Source organism: Diceros bicornis, chromosome 6 (genome assembly GCF_020826845.1).
Source record: "Diceros bicornis minor isolate mBicDic1 chromosome 6, mDicBic1.mat.cur, whole genome shotgun sequence".
NCBI classification, from domain to species: Eukaryota; Metazoa; Chordata; class Mammalia; order Perissodactyla; family Rhinocerotidae; genus Diceros; species Diceros bicornis.
The window spans coordinates 27,089,727-27,109,864 of NC_080745.1; the positions used below are offsets into that span (position 1 = coordinate 27,089,727).

A 20,138-nucleotide genomic window follows, 5' to 3' on the forward strand; every position below is an offset into this window, starting at 1 on the left:
TAACTTTCTTCTTCGTTTTTTTCTCTCTTTTCTTTTCGTTCCCTTTCAAGCTCACATTCTATCCCCTGGCATGCCTGGCCCCCCCGATACTCCATAGCAAAACACACCGTGAGAATGGTCATGTGAAGCAGTCCATCTCGTTTTGGGTGGGTCAGAGCAGGAGTGCCTGGGATTGAGGGGTGCATCCCCACCCCAGTTTGGGCTCTAAGTGTTCTTTATGCTCTGGGGGTAGAGGGATAGCCTGTTTTGAGTACCCTTCCTTTGTGAATCCAGACTCCAGGTGTGGGCTAGATCTTGTTCTAAAGGGCCCTGGACGTTTGGAGGCCTTATTCCAGACTTGACTCTAAGTGTCACATTTCAAAGCCATGGTAGAGTTTGAGGAACACAGCAGGGACTGGGTCCTTTGTGTGTGATGAACACTGGGGCTCAGGTTGTGGGGGGTGTGGGCGGTGGACAGGAAACCAAAATCTTTCCGGGGGATAGAGTTTTTAACCTCTCTGTTACGTGGTCCATATCAGAATTCCATGTATAATTCCAAAGCTCGTCAGATGAGTCTAATTACAGCTCCATAGTAGAGGACCATTGTCAGTAATAACGTCCCTCAGTCTTCTCTGCAAGTGCTTCTTAAAATGAGGCCTAAGAACAACCTGCATCAGCATCGCCTGGAGGGGAGGGAGCTTCTAAAATTCAGATTCCCAGGCATTGCCCAGACCTACTTAGGTAGGCAGGGCCCAGGCATCTGCATTTTAATACATTCTTGGGTGAGTGTGACACTCACGAACTGTCCAAGCTTTGTGGTGATCAGGAGTCCATGCCAGGGCAACTGCCCTACTCCCAAAGCACATTGGGGTCTCGAATGAGGAGTGTGTGCCCAGTGTGGGCCCGGCCCACGGTTGCTTCCAGTCTGGGGGGAGCTCTGGCTGCACAACTTATATGCGAAATTCTAGCTCCAGTGGGGACAGCTGTCTCGGGCTGCCAGGACATAATCACCCAAACAACAGACCTGCCCTTTTCTTCCTTTGAAATGGAAATCTCGTAAGTGTTCTCTGTGGGTGACGGCAGGAGGACAGAAAGAAAGTGTGTTTTCCGGGCCTTGTTTGGGTCACCTGCTATTCCCAGAGCCTTCCTCCCTACGTGTTAACACCCCCTACACACACGTCTGTATGTAAAGCAGGAGGCAGAGGGGCTGGGAAGTGACAGAATCTGTTTTAATTGGTTCTTTTGGTTTTTGAAACTTCCTGGCCCTGCCGTCTGAGCTTGACCCCCACATGGGCTCTCTTGGTTTGTCTCACCTGGCTCGCGGGAGGCATGGAGACTGGCACACTTGCAGGTGCTGAGTCTGCTAGAGAGACTGAGATCAGAGCAGCCCCAGGGCTCTGTCTGCTGCCCCGTCTCGCTGGGCCCCAGCCCTAGGTGCGTACCTTGGCACAGGACGGAGGTATGTGCCACGTCACTCTTTCCCAGAGTTAAGGAGCTAATGTTTGTGCCTAAGGGCACATCTCCCCATGTCGCTCCACCCTCCTCTAGGCTGAGTACAGAACTGCCTTTGTTTCTCCGTCTGTAGAATTTGATTGCATTTAAAGCCACTTGTTCGCTGCATATGGTGAGCCCAGGCCCACTCTGTGACTCAAGAAGGTGGAAAAAAACGACAGGGTAAACCTCTAAATCAAAAGGAAGAAAATAATGAAAGAAAAAGAAAAAAAAAAAAATAATGAACTAGAAAAATGAGAAACATTAGGATTATATAAAGGTTGATCTTCAAAAAATAGAAATCTCTAAGAATACTAATTAACAAAAATAAAAACCGGGATTAAATACTGTTAGGAATAAAAATGCAGACATAACTATAGAAACAGTAGAGTTTGTAAAGATCATAAGAAAATTCTAAGTACACTTTTATGCAAATAAATTTCAAAACCTTTATGGAATGGATAGTTTTCTAGGAACATGGAAATTACTAGAATCGCTCAAGAAATAGAAAATATGAATAAATACAAGCCATGGAAGAACTTTTCAGCAATGAAAAGTTTGCCTTCCCCAAATTCACAAGGCTCAAGTGTTTGCATGAAGCACAGTCTATTGTAGAGAATAGAAAAAGAGAGAAAGCTACCCCATTTGCCTCATGAGGGCAAGAGTACCTTGCTATAAAACTGGAAAAAGAAAACGTAAGAACAGAATATTTTAGACCAATCACAGTTATGATTATAGATTCAAAAAAATCTAAACCAAATGCTAGTGAGTCTACAGCTCTATTTTTAAAAAATCATAGCCAACCAAAGTTTATTTTAGGACTACAAGAGTGATTGAGCAACAGAAAGATGTATTAATACAATATACCTTCTCAGTGGATTAAAGGAAAAAAGCTGTACGATCACCTTAATAGATGCAAGGGGAAAAAAATTAGTAAAATTTAGGACTTGTAAGGGAATTTCCTTAACCTGATTAAAGGTCTCTATAAAACATCTGTATCAAGCATTTTGCTTAACGATGAAAATCTAATTACGTCCCCTTTAAAGATAGGATCAAGGTAAGGATGTTCTCTACCCCCTTTTTTTATTGCATATTGTGTTGCAGGCCATAAACTGTGCCTTATTAAGACAAGAACCGTCAGATGTGTAAGAAATGGAAAGAAAAGAACAACATACAGATGAGTGGATTGGTGGAAATCCAAGAGAACCTACAAACTATCGGAACTAAGAAAAGAGCTCAGTGAGGTTGCTGAGTACAGGGTCCCCATACAAACCCAGTGCCAGTCACAGCCTGTTAGAACATGTAATAGGAAGAGATCCCATGCACTCTAGCAAGCAGGACTGTAAGGTGCTTAGGAATAAATGCAACAAAGGATGTGCAGGACTTTTTTGGAGAAATTAGAAAATTATAAAACACAATCAAAGGACATAAAAAAAATCAGTATTATCAAGTTACTAATTCTCTTCAAATTAATCTGTAAATTCAATGCAGTGTCACACAGTGCTTTTTTTCATGGAAGTTAAATAACTGATCCTTAAATTCATAAGGAAAAACAGATGGCCACAAAGAGCCAATAAAGTCTTGAGGAATAGCTCATAGTGGGGCAGCTTGCCTTGTCACATCTGAAGTCTTACTTCAGAGCCACAGCTGTGAAGGCGGTGTGGTGTGAATGCAGGGTTACACACATAGATGACAGAACAGAACCAGAGAAATAAACTTACGCATATAAAAAACGGTATGACATTACAAATCAGCGATGAAATAATGAACTATTAAATGATGCTGGAAAAAATGAGATTACTTAGTCATACCACTCATGAAAGTATATTGAGGTAGATGGATACCTTAAACGTTAAGAGTATTAGTAAAATTTCAAACATTTGGAGGAAAATCTACGAGAATATGTTAATGACCCTAGGTTAAAGAGGCTTTTCCTGAACATTACACCAGGGCCACGGTTGGAAAAATTAAAATTAAAAAGTTGTTTGGCAATAGACATCATAAACAAAATTAAAGGATCTGTCACAGACTTGGAGAAGATTTTTGCGATGCATATGGCTGACAAAGGGTAATATCCAGAATATATGAATTCCTATAATCAAATAATAATGAGGTAAAAACCTAATCAAAAAGTGGACAAAGAATATGAGCTGGCGATTAACAGAAGGAACAATCCAGTCAGCTCATAAACATATGGAAAGATGTGTGGCCTCTCTAGTAATCAGGGAAATGAAAATTAGAATAAGAAGAGGCTATTTCATACCAGCCCAGTGGGCAAAATTGAAAAATCTGACAATATCAGGGGATGGTGAGAATGTGCAGCAGTCTAAACTCACGTCCTGTGGGGGGAACTGAGTACGTCCAGCCACTTTGGAGACAGTTTGGCTGCATGAGGTGCAGTTGAAGAAGTATGTGAGCTATGACTAGCAGTCCCCCTGTGGGTAAATAATGCAGAGAAACCTGCTCACATATGTGAAAAGACAGCGTCCGCTGCTGCGTTCTTCCTAAAAGAGAGAAATTGGCAGTCAACAGAAAAGCGATGAAATGTGGTGTGTTCCTTCAATGGAAAGCTATACAGTCGTGAATGTGAATGAAATAGAGTTACATGTGTCAAAACAAGATATATCCCCAAAAAGTGAAAAAAGCAAGTCACAGTGCAGTCATCCATATAAATTTTGAATATGTGCATAACAATACTGTACATTATCTCTGAATATGTACATACATAGTTTATTAAAAACATATGTAGGAATAATGAAGTACCAACTTCAGGACAGTGGTTACCGCTGTTGAAGACAGGGTTGAGGTGGGAAGGGACATGAAAGGGGCTATGCATGTTGTATTTCATTTTAAAAATCTGAATCAAATTCCAGTGTTGCAAAATAGTAAGATTTGATTAAGCTGAGTGGAGGGTGCGTGGCGCTTGTATAAGGTTCTCTAGATTTTATGTTTGAGATATTTCACACGCATGTACACACAGTGATGGTGATGGCGGCAGGTTGCCTGGGAAAAAACAGGCCAGCTGCCTCTCTTCTCAAGAGGCCACCGGAGACTCCTTACTGTGGTGAATTTATTATGGTCCAAGACTTTACTCTTAGCTTTGCAAACCCAGAAACTTTTTTTGCTTGTTTATTTGCCCCACTACCCCCGTCTTCGCTCCCCCTCCCCCCCACTGCTTTGCTTTGTTTTATTGTCAGCAAATCAAAGCTAGATGTGTCTCTCAGGGGCGTACTCAAACTACATTCACGGATGGAGTGAATCAAGAATGCCTATTTAATAATTTGTAAAGAGAGATACCTAAGACGGCAACCAGAACATTGAAATACTGTGGCCTTGCTGATCTTCGTGTTGTTTCCCCTCAATTGTCACGTAGGAAGCCGAGAGGTGGCTGGAAGGCCTGCCATGGACGCATGGTAAGAAGTCGCTGCTGCGGAGCCTGACGTGCAGGGTCCCCATTGCCAGCAGATTTCCTCCTACGGGGGACCCCAGATCATAATCCCGTCAGATGTCGAGTGTTGAGTGCCGAGAGTAACAGGGTCTACACATCCCTCTCTAGGGACTCCGCTGGGAGTGCCCTTCCGGCCCAAGAGGGGCTGAGAACCTCCTGGTGCTGGGTGGCCAGAAAATGCCTACATAGGCTCTGCATTCTTTTCAACCTTCCTTTTTTATCTTTTAAAATGTGTATTTCCCATTTTTTCCATAATAGAAGCCTATCTTTGCATTAACGGTAAATATTGCTCAATTGATAATCAATTAAGTTGCTTAGTATTTTCCTTACAAAATCTGAGTTAAGTGGGCATTTCAGGGAGGTGGAACAATATTTACCCAGTGTTTCTTCATTCCTGTAACCCTCTGTTTGGTCGTCATGGCCATCTCAGTAAGTGTGGTCTTGCCCTGGACCTTGTAGAGGTTCTGGAACTCTCTCTGTTGAAGTAAATGTCTTCTCCGTCACCCCTTCATTTCCCTTCCTTTGAGCTCTTCTTGTAGGCCCAGGAACCCTTCTCCCTCTAAGTGACCGCGCAGTTCTCCACTTGGACTGTCGTGTGCACATTTGGAAGTGTGTCTCAGGCCCGTGTCTTTGGCCTCATCTTCAAATTACTGAGAAAGCTCCACTCGAACCTCCATGGCTGATGACAGTCACCGCTGACACACAGCTGCCAAATGCGTATTATAACCCTGTGTTAGAATTACAGGGACTTTTGCAGTATTCAAAGTCCTTTTTCATATGTTTTTATTTGATTTTCCTGATAACCATGCAAGATTATACGGGCCATTTTCACAGATGAGGAGTGATGAGGTGCCTCAGATCACACAGTGAGTAACCAAGGTTACCACAGGCCCTTTGCAAAAATACTAGGCCAGCTGGGCTGAGGGTGGGGAATGGCATGTTGGAGGGTGGAATAGAAAACATATTTCATATTCCTTTCCACACCATGGAACAGCCTTCTGCGTTATTAAGCAGAGCCCCTAGCTTCCCTGTCTGAAGATGTGCATTTGATTATTTTGTCAACGTCTTGATCAACCCCAAGCATAATATCTGCATCAGAGACAAGTCTGCCCCAGAGACGGATTCATTCTTCACCCTGAGGGGCTCATTGCTGTTGAGATCAGCCAGTTTTTCTATTTCTTGCCAATCGAGAGTTCAGATATTGATAGCCATCTGGTCTCAGAGAAATTTAAAACTGAATTAAGGATTTAAAAACAAATCTTATGTCCAGTTTTTAAAGTCTCCATTTTACTAGACAGGAAGTTACCAGAATGACCACTGCAGTACCAGACCCTTGGAAACTCAAGGGAACTTGAGCCCACAGCATCCGACCCAAAGCCCTGTCCTTGCCTCAGCATCACGCGCTTCCAGTTTGCATCATCTGGAAGGGAGGGCGGAAGGAACTGCACACTTTCCCTGCTGCGGACTTCAAACAAACCACAGTTTCTACTCACTTCCCAAGAAAGCTCGAGTACGAAAGTGCCCCGGCCGCCAGCCCCCCTGATGAGTTTCTATATCGGGCGTCCTTTCACCAGCTCTGGAGTAGCGAAGACGGGTTGGCAGGGATGTGGCTCTTCACATGCAAGATTTATTCTGTTTCTTTTTAAAGAAATTCTTCAGTCCCCCGCCCTTTTCTTGGCTCCGTGTGAGGGCTTATGATCTGAATTCATATACGTACACTCACTCTTAACTCATGGGTGTGTAGGATAGTTCTCAGTTTTTACTTGTTATCCCTCTTTGCCTTAAAAATAGGATACCTCTTAAATTTTCTGATGCCAATTCCTAGCAGAACTTGGTGTCTTTTGAATATGTAGAGGATGATGTGAGTACAGCAGCCCTGTGTGTTCTGAAAAATATTTCCCGAGCCCCTTGAGACTTCTCAGTGCTCGTGGAAGACGAGGCTTCCCGCAGAGAAAAGGAAAAGGAGAGAATAGGACATGATTGGATCAGTTAAGTTGACTATGATTTGAGCATGAAAAATGCTTTCTTCTTTCTGTTTTAGGTCTCACGTGCTGCAGAAGCCCGTGCTCCGTGAGGCCCTAGGCGCAGTCAGCATCCCCGCTGTGTGGAGTGGGGCCTGATGGCGGAGGATAGCGCCTCCTGACAGGACTTCTTATTTCATTAGCGTTACAGATTGAGTTCTTAGGAATGACAGTCGTCGGTAATTTGTTTACAGTTGACCCTTCCTTGCAGATTCTTACTTGCTTAATTTAACCATCGGCTAATTCTTGAAATGGGGGAAAAAAAAACACCTAGGCTATCAGTCTTCTTGTCATTGAGGACTTTGCCGTCAAGAGCTAGAATGAGGTACCATATTAATTGCAGGATGCATTTTTTTCCCCGATAGCAGTGGATGGTATATCATGCAGTTTTCTCGTGATTTTAATTAAAATCAAGCTATCCATCTAACTGAAATACACAAAAGAAGCCCGTTTTGTGATTCTGACTCAATTGCTTTTTAATTGCACCACTTTTTTTGCCCGTTTTCAAAATTTGCTTCTCTGAAGTAGTTCTCCCAGTCGTGAGGGAAAATTAGTCTGTGGACCCTTTTCCTTGGAGGCATTCCCGTTCCTGTGGAATTGCTTAAATTGTCCAGCAGCTGCTGGAGCGTCCACTTGTCTGTAACTGCTTAAATGCTTTTAGCCGTGGCTGACATCCAAAGATTTCTTTTTTTAATCTATCTCCTTTCCCACTGATTTCCCATTGAAGATAGGTACCTTTAATTATGGGAGCAGATCATTCATGGCTGTGGTAAACTACACTGAGAGCTAAAGAGTAAAGCAAGTTTTTAAAAGGTATTGGCCCCGTGGGGCCAGTGTCCGCACCAGCAGCTGCGTGTTTAACTGCGTGAGTGCAGGGATGCTCTACAGGTAATGAACGCTGGCGCGGAGGGACCTTGTTGTGGGGCAACTGACAGGTCCCTACCTGACTGCCGGCAAGACTTTTCCACCCTCTCGACCTTCGGTGTTCAGTGTGACTGGTCTGGTCCAGAACTGTTTCCCTGGGGCCAAAGACGCTTACCTGCCTGCCCCAGCCTCTCTTCCAAGCTGGTGTCAGTAGTTTCGCTAGTTTAGTGACTCTCAGAACGCACTCAAGCTACAATTGTACTATTTCTGCAGTCCAAACAAGCCGATGTGATGTTCTCTCGGGATTCTCTGGGAACGTCACCTCTATACTCACATGTTCTCCAGGTCCATGGAGCCTGCCTTGAAGTGTCCCTGATGATGGGTTCTGCTGAGCCTGGTCCCCGCTTTCCTGGCCCTTTCTGTCTCTAGTGGATCAGACTGCAGCATCTTAAAGCTACAGCTGTTAAGAGTCCTGCCTTTTAACAGAGTGATGCAGGGCGCTTGCAGCTTTGTGTCTGTCTGTAGAGACCACACTTGAGAAGTGTCTTATTGTGATCAGCCCATGGTTTGTAGGCCAGGTGCCTAAATCGGTCTTATTCAGAGGCACTCCCAGGGTTCTTTCAATACTGCTTAAGGTGAAAGGAGAGAGCCAGTGGGCTCAGGTTCCATTGCTGCGTCCCTCACCAGCCTGTACCACTGTCACCTGCGTCATTCGGAGATGGCCTGGCAGGGTAAGGGACGTACGTCCCTTTTTCCAGGGTAAGGGAGAGCAATCAGTGGGGTAATGCCAGGTTCCAAATAAGCTTTGTGAAGAATCACAGAAGTTCCACGTGCTTGCTGTAGGCAAAGCAGAAAATGAGAAAAGAGCAGCAACAAACAGTTGGTTTCACCCCTCAGAAATAACCACTGTGGATTGTGAAAAGCACATCTATAGAGGTGTGTCTGCATGTGAGAATAAATGGGATTTCACTGTTTTAAAACACACTTTATTTTCAACATGTTAGAAAGATGTTCTCAATATGTTACTTTTCACTGAAATCTTTCATCTTTTAAAACGTAACTCCGGTTGTGTTTTTCTGTTTCCTTATGTCCCCTTGTCACTTTGTCTCAGAATAGGCCAGTACCTTCTGCAGATAACAGGTTCATCTAGAACATCCATCCTGGCAGGACGATCTGCTTATGCTCTCAAGGGACCTTGCCGTGGCTGATCTGGGTTCATTGTTCAGAAGATGGTCTTTCTCTTCCTTCAGGTGTCAGCGGAAGCAGTGGCGGGTGGATCTGCCGGCTACCAGCGTGGTCATCACGTTTCACAATGAAGCTAGGTCGGCCTTGCTGAGGACAGTGGTCAGGTGAGGCCGGGAGATGCCACCTGTTGCCCACCTGTTGCAGCTTATGGGAGACGTTCCCTGGCAGGGATGCTGCATGCTGGCCCTGTCCCCACTGCAGCCAGGCCAGGGCTGTCTTTTGGGGTGCAGCCGGGTCACCTGTGTGTACAGCACAAGGAATGGCTGATGGCTCCTCCAGCCGGGAATTGGGGCCAAGATAGGAGAATTCCCCACTCCAAGTGGTACCCGGAGAAGCCCTGCAACCTTTATCTTTCTGTCTTTTCTCAGTGTGCTTAAGAAAAGCCCACCCCACCTCATAAAAGAAATCATCTTGGTGGATGACTTCAGCAATGACCGTAAGTACTGGGACCCATTTCTCTTGATATCTGGCCTGTCTCCTGGGCTCACCTTCCTGTAGTGTGGGTGCTGACAAGTTTCATGAACAAGCCAGAAATCAAGGCCACAGAGAGAAGTGCCTCTGTGATGCCCTGAGGAGATCATCAGCCCATAGATGATGGATAATCACCATGCTTGAATACAACGCCCTTTAGAAACTTGAGCTTTAAAACTCTCTACTTCTTTTCTTTTCGCAGCCGAGGATGGGGCTCTCTTGGGGAAAATTGAGAAAGTACGGGTTCTCAGAAATGATCGGCGAGAAGGTAAGACTCTTTCCTTAATGCAGTACCGAGACAGTTAAATTCTGACTTTTCTTGAGCCCGGTAATAACTTAAAGAAATGTTTCAGCTAAAAGAACAATTAACTGTCTAGTCTCTTTGTCTGTCTCCCTCTACCAGAGCCTCTTGGGAGCCTCTCTCAGCAAAGCATGGGAAGGACTTTCAAAGCTTAACTAATTGAAATTGTTTGTATACGAGGGCAAGAGTTCAAATTACATTTTTATTTATGTATTTAGAAAATTGGCTTCTCTCTGTCTTTCACAACCTAGGAAGTCTTATCAGTCCCTTGAGTACTAGAGTTTAGAAGAAAAACAAAGATTTAGCAATGAGAGGTTTAATGACTCTGTGCTCCAGGCGTCTGATAAAATAACTGGGATTCAAGTTTGACAGGCTGCTGAAGGTGAACCATCCAAAAACAGAGAGAGTGCTGCAGTTACATGCTTATTGGATTTTGCACATGCCAGCCCCAGAACCCACTGTCAGTCTTGTCTGCCAGAGCTGGGCTCATCGAGGCTACTTTACTGGCAGTTATAAGAGACTCCAAAGGGGAAAAGTATTACTTCGAAGTGTCTGGAAAGGAAGGTAAAATCATAATGTTAAATTAATATCCAGTGCATCAGTGCTGTTAGGGAGCTTGGTGGCTGCTTCTAGGTTCCTCCATTGTCTGGAGAAGTCTTACTGTGTAGGACAATGGCAGAGCTTTAAAATGTGCCATGTTTGCTTTTTGAGGATGTCTCTGTTGATCCTGGAGTGGTGGTTGTATTCCTTGATCAGTGTATACTCTTACTTCTGGTTCCCTGTGCAGTCCAGCTGGAGTCAAGGAATGTGATTTTTCTTAGCAAGAATCTAATCAGTGCATGAAGTGATTGAGCCTGTTAGGGCAATGCCATCAGCACCATATTTTAACCAACTGAGATCATCACTCCAGATGTTCAAGATACATAAACAATGGGATCAGCCTTGCCCCTAAGCAAGCTCTGTTTGCTGGACTCACGTCTGTCTCCCAAGCTTAGAGTAAACCCAAATCCCGAGATCAAAGCAAAATCTTATATTTTCCCCTAAACAAACTACATAATAACTTTTTAAATTTAAACCCAAAGTGTCTGTTGGCACAGGAAAAGAAGAAGAAGAGGAGGAGAGAAAAAAAGAAATTATTTTTCACGTTGGCATTTTATAACTGACTAATCACTTGCTAGCCTTGTAAGAGAGTGCCTTTAACCTGCTTAGCAAAATAATGCTTCTAGATGTGAACTTTCCATTTGCTTTAAGTGAGGATGTTCATTTGGGTAAGAACCTGTCTCTATGGATGCTTCTTTTTGGGAAGGGGTTGGGGTGGGGGGCAGTTGTGGGAAGCCAGATGATAGTAGGCCTGTGTAGAACAAATGAAGCGTGTGGTAGTCGAGTGAAAATGCACACACACAGAGGTATGTACGTGCTTGTGTGTGTGTGTATTCCATATATTTAAACACATACGTGAGTGTTTTTAGTGATGCTACTAGATGACAGAGAAGATCAGTTGCATAAAATACCATGGTCCTGAAGGAGCAGCCTGGTGCTGAGATTTTATTATACCTGTGATTCTTTTTTTTTTTTTTTTTGTGAGGAGATCAGCCCTGTGCTAACATCCGCCAATCCTCCTCTTTTTTTGCTGAGGAAGACGGCCCTGGGCTAACATCTGTGCCCATCTTCCTCCACTTTATATGGGACGCCGCCACAGCATGGCTTGCCAAGCAGTGCGTCGGTGCGCGCCCGGGATCCGAACCAGCGAACCCCGGGCCGCCGCAGCGGAGCGCGCGCACTTAACCGCTTGCGCCACCGGGCCGGCCCCTATACCTGTGATTCTTAATCTGGTTGTTTATTAGGATCATCTGGGAGCTTGAAGATGACCATGCCTTGACCCTCCCTACAACTGAATAAAAATTTCTGGATTTCTAGGGGACTCCCCTGGGCGTCTGCATTTTTAAAGCTGCTTAGATAATTCTGATGTACTTTGGAAGTTGAAAACCTAGTCCTTCTCTGTCATTTTACAGATGGAAATATTAAAGCCCAGAGAGGTTAAGTGGCTTTCTCAAGGTCATACTGCTATTTAATGACAGTGGTAGGGCCAGAACCATGTCGATAATCTGAGTTCTCTCTTTGTCTCATGTGCTTTTGTTCCTCTGTTCCCACTGTCTGCCTGCTTTTGGATTAATTGATTTTTTTCCCAGTTTTATTGAGATACAATTGACATATAACATTGAATTTGTTTAAGGTGTACTTCATAATGATTTGATATATGTATATACTGTGAAATGATGACCACAATAAATTTAGTTAACATCCATCACCTCACATAATTACAAATTTTTTTTTCTTGTGATGAGAACTTTTAAGATCTACTCTTTTGGCAACTTTCAAATATACAATACAGTATTATTAACTATAGTCACCATGCTGTACATTACATCCCCAGGACTTATTTATTTTATAACTGAAAGTTTATATCTTTTGACCACCCTTCACCCATTTCCCCCGCCTCCCAACCCCCACCTCCGGCAACCACCAATCTGTCCTGTTTCTGTGAGTTCAGCTTTTTTAGATTCCACATATAAGTGAGATTATACAGTATTCTTTCTCTGTCTGATTTGTTTCACTTAGCATAATGCCCTCAAGGTCCATCAGCTTGTTGCACATGGCAGGATTTCTTTCTTTTTTTTATGGCTGAATAATATTCCTGTATGTGTGTGTGTATCAATCACATTTTCTTTATCCCTTCGTCCATCAGACACTTAGGTTGTTTCCACATCTTGGCTACTGTAAATAATGCTGCAACAAACTTGGAGGTGCAGTATCTCTTTTAGATAGTGATTTTGTTTCCTTGGGGTGGATACCCAGAAGTGGGATTGCTGGACCATATGGTAGTTCTATTTTTAATTTTTTGAGGGACCTCCATACTGTTTTCCGTAGTGGTTGCACCAATTTATGTTCACACTAACAGTGCACGAGGGTTCCTTTTTCTCTACATCCTTACCAACACTTATCTCTTGTCTTTTTGGTGACAGCCATTCTAACAGATGTGAGGTGATATCTCATTGTGGTTTTGATTTGCATTTCACTCATGGTTAGTGATGTTGAGTACCTTTTCATGTATCTCTTGGTCATCTGTATGTCTTCTTTAGAAAAAATGTCTATTCAATTCCTCTGCCCATTTTTAAATTGGTTTTTTTTTTTTTTTTTTTTTTGCCATTGAGCTGTATGAGTACTTTATATATTTTGGATATTAACCCCTTATCAGTTAATATGATTTGCAAGTCTTTTCTCCCATTCAGTAGGTTGCCTTTTCATTTTGTGGATAGTTTCTTTTATTGCGCAGAAGCTTTTGAGTTTGATATAGTCCCACTTGTTTATTTTTGCTTTTGTTGCCTTTGCTATTGGTGTCAAATCCAAAAAATTGTTCCTGAGACCTATGTCAAGGAGCTTACCTGCAATGTTTTCTTGTAGGACTTTTATGGTTTCAGATCTTACATTTAAGTCTTTAATCCATTTTGAGTTGATTTTTGTATATGGTATAAGACAGGGGTCTAGTTTCATTCTTTTGCATGTGGCTGTCCAGTTTTCCCAACACCATTTATTAAGGAGACTGTCCTTTTCCCATTGTAGATTCTTGGCTCCTTTGTTGCAAATTAATTGACCATATATGTGTGGGTTTATTTCTGGGCTCTCTGTTCTGTTCCATTGATCTGTGTCTGTTTTTATGCCAGTGCCATACTGTTTTGATTACTATAGCTTTGCAATATAGTTTGAAACAATTTTTTTTTTCTTTAGTATTCCATTTTAATTTTTATAGCTTTTTAGCTATACATTTTTTCTTAGTGGTTGCTGTGAGGATTCCAATATGCATCTTTAACTTACAACAGTCTATACTGAGAGTCAGTGTCATATCACTTTACATAAAATGTAATAATTTTGCAACAATTTAATTCCATTTCTATTCCCTGTCTTGTGTACTATTATCATATGTTTTCTTCCACATAAGCTTTAAACCCCACAATGCAGTGTTAAAATGTTTGCTTTATTTTATTTAGTTTTTTGCCGGGGAAGATTGGCCCTTAGCTAACATCTGTTGCCAGTCTTCCTCCATTTTGTATGTGGGATGCTGCCCCAGCATGGCCTAATGAGCGGTGCATCGGTCTGCACCCGGGATCTGAACCCATGAATCCCAGGTCGCCGAAGCGGAGTGCATGAACTTCACTACGCCACCAGGCCAGCCCCTAAAATGTTTGCTTTAAATAATTAGTTATCTTTTAAAGAAATTAAGAGAAGAATATATAGAGAAACCGTTAAATTTATCCTCATACTTTCATTTCAGGTATCTTCATTTCTTTCCACAGATTCAAGTTTCCTTCCAGTGTCCTTTCTCTTCAGCCCAAAGAACTTCCTTTAGAACTTTCTTTTTCTTGTAGGCAACAAAATCTCTCAGCTTTTGTTTATCTGAAAAGTCTTTCCTTCTCCTTTGTTATTGAGGAATATTTTTTCTGAATAGAATTCTGAGTTGACTGTTGGTTTTTCTTCCAGCACTTTAGAAATGCTATTCCAATGTCTTGTGGCCTCTGTTTTCTGTTTAGAATGTAATTGTCGTCTACATTGTCGTTCCTCTGTTTATTATGAGTTGTTTCCTCTGGCTGCTTTCCAGAATGTCTCTTTATCTTTGGTTTTTAGCAGTTTGTCTTAATGTGCCTAGATTTAGTTTTCTTTATATTTATCCTGCTTTTCAGGTTTGCTGATCCCTTTGAATATGTAATATATCCCTTTGTTTTTCTACCAAATTTGGGAAATTATTGGACTTTTATTTCTTCTTGTATTTTTTTGCTTCATTCTTGGACTCCAGTTGCACATATGTATTGTCCCATAGGTCAATTAGACTTTTTTCTCTCTCTCTCAATATTTTTCTCTTTGTTGACCAGAAAGATAGTTTCTGTTAATCTACAAGGTCACTGATCTTTCTGCTGTCTCTAATCTGCTGTTAAGCCCAGTCACTGAATTTTTCATTTCACATAGTTGCAGTTTTCAATTCTGGAATATTCATTTGATTCTTTCTAATAGTTTTCATTTCTCTCTGAAATTCCCCATCTGTTCACTCATTACAACCATCATTTCCGTTGAGTTCTTGGACATAGTTATTGTAATCGCTGCTTTAAACCCTCATCTGTTAATTCCAGCATCTGGGTCATCTCAGAGTGAGTTTCTCTTGGCTTTTTTGTCTCTTGGGGATGGATCACATTTTCCAGTTTCTTCTCACGTGTAGTAATTTTTTATTTTATAATGGACATTGTGAATGATAACGTTGTAGAGATACTGGATTCTCTTATCCTTCTCTAAAGAGTGTTGATCTTCGTTATACTGGGCAGTTAAATTACTGGCTGATGACCTTGAACATGTGTAGGCTTGTACTTTGCTAGGATGAGTATATCTTGGGAGAATCCCTTATTTCTGAGACATTGTCTATATTCCTCAATACATTCCTTCTGCAGTTTCTGTAGAACTGAGGTTTTTACCAAGTCCTTCTAACTTGGCGGCACTCAAGTTTCAAACTTTGTGTCTCTGCAGTGGATACCAGCTGAAATCTCAGTTCTTTTTGCCTTCTAATTTTTTCTTTTCATGGACTCCTTGGGGTCTCCCCTGTGTCTGCAGATTCAGGAGTCAGCCAAGGATTTAAGGGGAGGGTGTCACCAGATTTTGGGCTTACCTCCTTTCTAGGATCTCCTCCTGTGGTTTCCAGCTGCTCTAGAAGCCCTGAATTCTGTCTTCTGATATCTCAGGCCAAAAAGGCTGATTGCAGTGGATTGGAGAGTAACCATGTAAACCATGTTCATTACATGAGATACCATGTAAATGTGGATTTCAATTCCATGTGATTTTCTTCTTTTAAGGGTGGAATCCCCTCTAATTCCTGCCTGCTTTTGGCTACTCTCTAGCCCTTTCCAATGGTTGCTTTTTCTGTTTTGCTCAGAGTTTATGATTGTTATTTGAGGGAGAGTTTGCCCAATACAAGCTACTTTGTAATAGTAGAACTAGAAATGTTTTGTCTTTTTTCCCTACTCTACAATGCAGCTCTATGAGAATCATTGAAAACCCATTTTGACTACTGCATATAAAGGAACTTAAAACACTTGTCGTCACTGGTTGTCAATAGTCGCATCATCTTCATATGTACAGCACAGCATACATGGCAAGAGCCATTTATGACCACATCATCTAGGGGTAAATATACTATTAATGATAAGACTTTGTGTGATAGTGAAAAATGTATATTATTAACAGATCACAAGTATATAAATTGTGTAATTTGACCAGTAGGGTAACTAATTTTGTGTAAAAGCCAAACAACTGGGCTTTGTCATTTAAATTATTTGGCTAGTGATAAATCTTAGAAGGCAAAGATATTTGCAATACTGTTACCATTAAATTATCACCATTATAATCGGCACCATTAGCACTTGAAGCGTCTAGGTGATGCCTTCCATAGCCCAGTTAATTACAAAGCTCTGTTACTGTGTCTGAGGAAAGTCGTTTTAAAAGTTCCACATTTCGGTTGCTTGATAAAGGAGACTTCAGTGATGCCAAGGCCTTTTCTCAGAAAATTGTCTTCCCAGTCACCCAATTAACTTAAAAGAAAAGTCCTGACAGAACTCTGTCTTGGTAACCACAGGGCAGTACTGACATCACACACAAGTTTGCAGTAAACCTGCCCCGCTGCAGAGCCTGGGGGGGCACCTCATGCAGGCGCTGGGTGAGCCGTTCCTGCCTTTCTCTCAGGTGCTCCAGGTTCTCTTCCCTGACATGATTTGAACTCATTTCCACAGGCCTGATGCGCTCTCGGGTCCGGGGGGCCGATGCGGCCCAGGCCAAAGTCCTGACCTTCCTGGACAGTCACTGCGAGTGCAACGAGCACTGGCTGGAGCCCCTGCTGGAGAGGGTGGCAGAGGTGAGGCCCGGCCCACGCGTGGTTTTCCTTGACGCTGGAAAAGGGAGAAGGGCCTCTGGGATATTTGTTCACTGTAGGAATCTATCATAGGGAGAAACATCATCCCACGAGGAGGCGCAGGGATCCGCAGAGGCTGGAGAAGCCTTAATTTGTTTAAGACGGCCCTTTTCTTAGGATCTTCCCTCCTTGCATGCAGCTTTGCAACCAACTCTCTGAGCTCAGAGGGGCGAAGTGCTTATTAGGACATGTGCCTGCGTCTAGCAAGAGTGACTTGAGTATTTGCTGCTTTCCTGGGGGGACGCTGGGGAAACACGGGAGGACAGCAGGTTAGCGCCTCCAGGCCTGCTGCTCACTGTGAGGAGCAGCTTGCAGGCTCGTGGGCGGCTGTAACCACACAGTGACCGGTCCAGGCCATCAGGTGATCCATGGACACACTGTCTTCTAGAAACATCATCTAGAAACATCATCCATTACGTATGGCCTTTTATCATTTCTCTTGCCTTCTGCTTGTCTAAATATTGACTTTTCTTTCCTCCCTACTAAGAAAACACTTTCTTGGGGCAATAAGGCAAACCTAAGGAAAGTCCTGGAGAAATAGAAAATGAACAGGTCATTCTTTTTACAGTAGAGCAAGGATAGCCGACAGGCAGTGGGTCATGAAATACTAAATAACCACAAGCTAGTAGTACTTATGATCATCACATCCACTACCGCTGATGGAGTACAAGCCACATGCTTGACACTTTATGCATTACCTTTAATCCGGTGTTAATAACTTATCCAAAAATCATACAGGTGGCAGAGCCAGGATTGCACAGCAGGTTTCCCTAAATCCCTGAGCCCTGTTACACACGTGCACACAGCAAGCTAAAAGAAGAACGCATCCTAGAACCCCCACCTCGTCCCCATGCCTGCTTCTCACTGTACCTGCTGTCTCCCAGGGACACAGAGGCAACATGAAAGCCACACCCAAGGTGTCAGAGTGTGTGAGGCCCTGTGTTTCTGTAGTCAGACTGTCCAAATTATTTAAGATATCTCCTCCTGAATTAAGGATACAGAGAGTGGAGAACAGTAATTCTCACTAATTCCAGTCCTATCAAAAGAAATCAAAGAAGTGGACTTACAAGTAGAGCAGGTTGTGTTCTGACTCCCATACCCAGGTCCAGGCTGAGCCGGTCAAGGAGGATTTTATTCGTCTCTGTTCTCAGTGTGCCACACCGGGTTTTTTCCCTATGAATTTGCACCTGAGTGGTGTTGGAACTTTATAATATTCTTAGTGTGTTCCTCTGATGAGTTATGTCTTATCTCTGCTAATTCTGTTACTAATTTGGTTGTCAGAGTCTTTCTTCTGGCTAGCACGGGTTCTTTAAATGGCTCAGGAAAGCACTTATCTGTTGTTGACTATCGGCTTGGGGCCATGTCACCGGCATCAACCATCTGAATTTAAGGAGGGCAGGCAAGTTAAAAGGCTTTATGTTCACAGACTCTTAACAAAACAATGGCAGTGTGGCATAAAAAAAATACCTCAATCTAAGAGAAAACGGATTTTTTCTTTGGTAGAATCACAGGTAAGACAGACTTAGAATCTGGAATTCTCTTGTCGATTTGGTTTGCCTTCTGCTGTAATAATGTTGATACTCTCCACATCGCGTGCACTGCATGTGCCCATAGAAATACATTTCTGCTTTTGTTGTGTGAGCATCTCAGCCAGGAGTCCATTCCTGAGATGTACTGCAGCTCACAAACTACTGATGTTTAAGTCCAGCTGAGCTTAGGTTCTGTCACAATGAAAGCTGCCCTGTAGCTGAAGTTTTGATATCTGGGGAAACAGAAGAGGACCCTGGGGGGACACAGGGGTGCAGTCCCTGCCTTCAGCTAGGTGCACAAGTGCCCAACTGCCCCACGCCCACGGCGTCTCCTCAGGGAGCGGTTCTCTCTGTGCACAAGCTCTCTGCCTCCCCAGGCAGAATAGGCCCTGCCGCCTGGTGGCTGAGAGCAAGGCCTTCGGGTGGGGAGGGCTGGGGTCTCCACGGCACAGCGGGAGGTGGTGAGAAGGGCAGTTGGGCTTCACTGTAACTGCCTAGCACTAAAGCCGCCTTTTTGTGGGTGGGCTCTTTGTTTTGGCTTTGGTCTCTACTCTTTTCTTTTTTTGTCTTTCAGGACAGGACTCGGGTTGTGTCGCCCATCATCGATGTCATTAACATGGACAACTTTCAGTACGTGGGGGCGTCCGCTGACTTAAAAGGCGGTAGGTGCTGCTCTTGGTCCACCCTGCCTTGCTTTTCCTGTCTGCACACAGCGTTTGAGCACTGCTCCCTCTCAGTGTCACCAATGACAGTAACAGCAGTGTTCACACTGCCAGTGTGTGTGCTCCAAGCAAAGAACGTCTCTGTGCTCAACAAGCAGAATCTCATAAAGAGAGAAAAATAGCCTTGCTTCCCTTAAAGAGCTTCCTGTGTTTCCTGTTCTTCTCTTATCTCTTTGACCTTCTGTTGCTCTTGTGGCACATGGGGCTCAGTACACAGTTTTAATCAGAGAAGATTAAGCCTTCCCTACCAGGCGTCTGGGGTGGGGAGGCTTCAGAGCTGACAGGCAGAGTGTGATGAGCGCCACAGAGCTTAGGTTTTGTCGAGTTGGAGGGGCTGGAGCCCATCTTTCCTGCCTTCTTACACCAGCTCTCCTTGGAAAGCCTGAATCTCCTTGGTGGCAAATCCATCTACCTGGTCACCCAGGTGGACACCTGTCATCCCTGACTGCCACTTACCACCCAAGCCCACTAGTCACCAAGTCCTGCTGATGTGACCCCTCCGTGTAGCTTGGTACTTGGTCCCTCATCCCCACCTCGACCACCCACATCCTGCTTCACTTCTGAGTGACCCTGTGTCTGAATGACCACAGCTGTCTTCTGTTGGTCCTTGCTGCCTCCAGGTGTGCTCCCCTCAAACCCGCCCTCCACGGAGCCCCCAGAGTGACTTGTCTAATACTCTCTTAATCTTCTTAAAAATTGTCGAAGGCCCCAAAGAACTCTCATTCATGTGGGCTATATATATCAACATCTGCTGTATTAGAAATTAAGCTGAGAAAGTGTTAAAACACAAGATGATTTAAGTACATACCCTGTGGTCTATCAGAGTGCTGACATCACGTGTCCTGTAGCTTCCAGAAAATTCCATCATGCACTTTTGAAAGAATGAGATTGAAAGAGGCGTGTAAGGTCTTAGTATAAATATAAAAGTAGTTTTGAAAGGGTCTGTGGACCCCAGGGCAGGGGCTCCTGGACCATGCCTGGAGAATCACTGGTGTCATGAAGGGCTTCACGATGCCAGTGGATGCACAGGAATCACACTAGGCCACTCTGAGGAGCTGGTCATG

The 20,138-nt window shown here is 43.5% G+C and overlaps 1 protein-coding gene across 1 annotated transcript in view; it reads left to right on the forward strand.

Annotated features, from left to right (window-relative positions):
- Nucleotides 1-20,138, forward strand: part of GALNT2 (polypeptide N-acetylgalactosaminyltransferase 2) — a 198,314-nt gene that overhangs the window by 148,927 nt on the left and 29,249 nt on the right. The window contains exons 4-8 of the mRNA XM_058543079.1: nt 9,054-9,152; nt 9,417-9,484; nt 9,722-9,787; nt 16,645-16,766; nt 18,927-19,014. Coding sequence (XP_058399062.1) covers nt 9,054-9,152; nt 9,417-9,484; nt 9,722-9,787; nt 16,645-16,766; nt 18,927-19,014 — 443 coding nt within the window. The remainder of the gene's footprint in view (nt 1-9,053; nt 9,153-9,416; nt 9,485-9,721; nt 9,788-16,644; nt 16,767-18,926; nt 19,015-20,138) is intronic.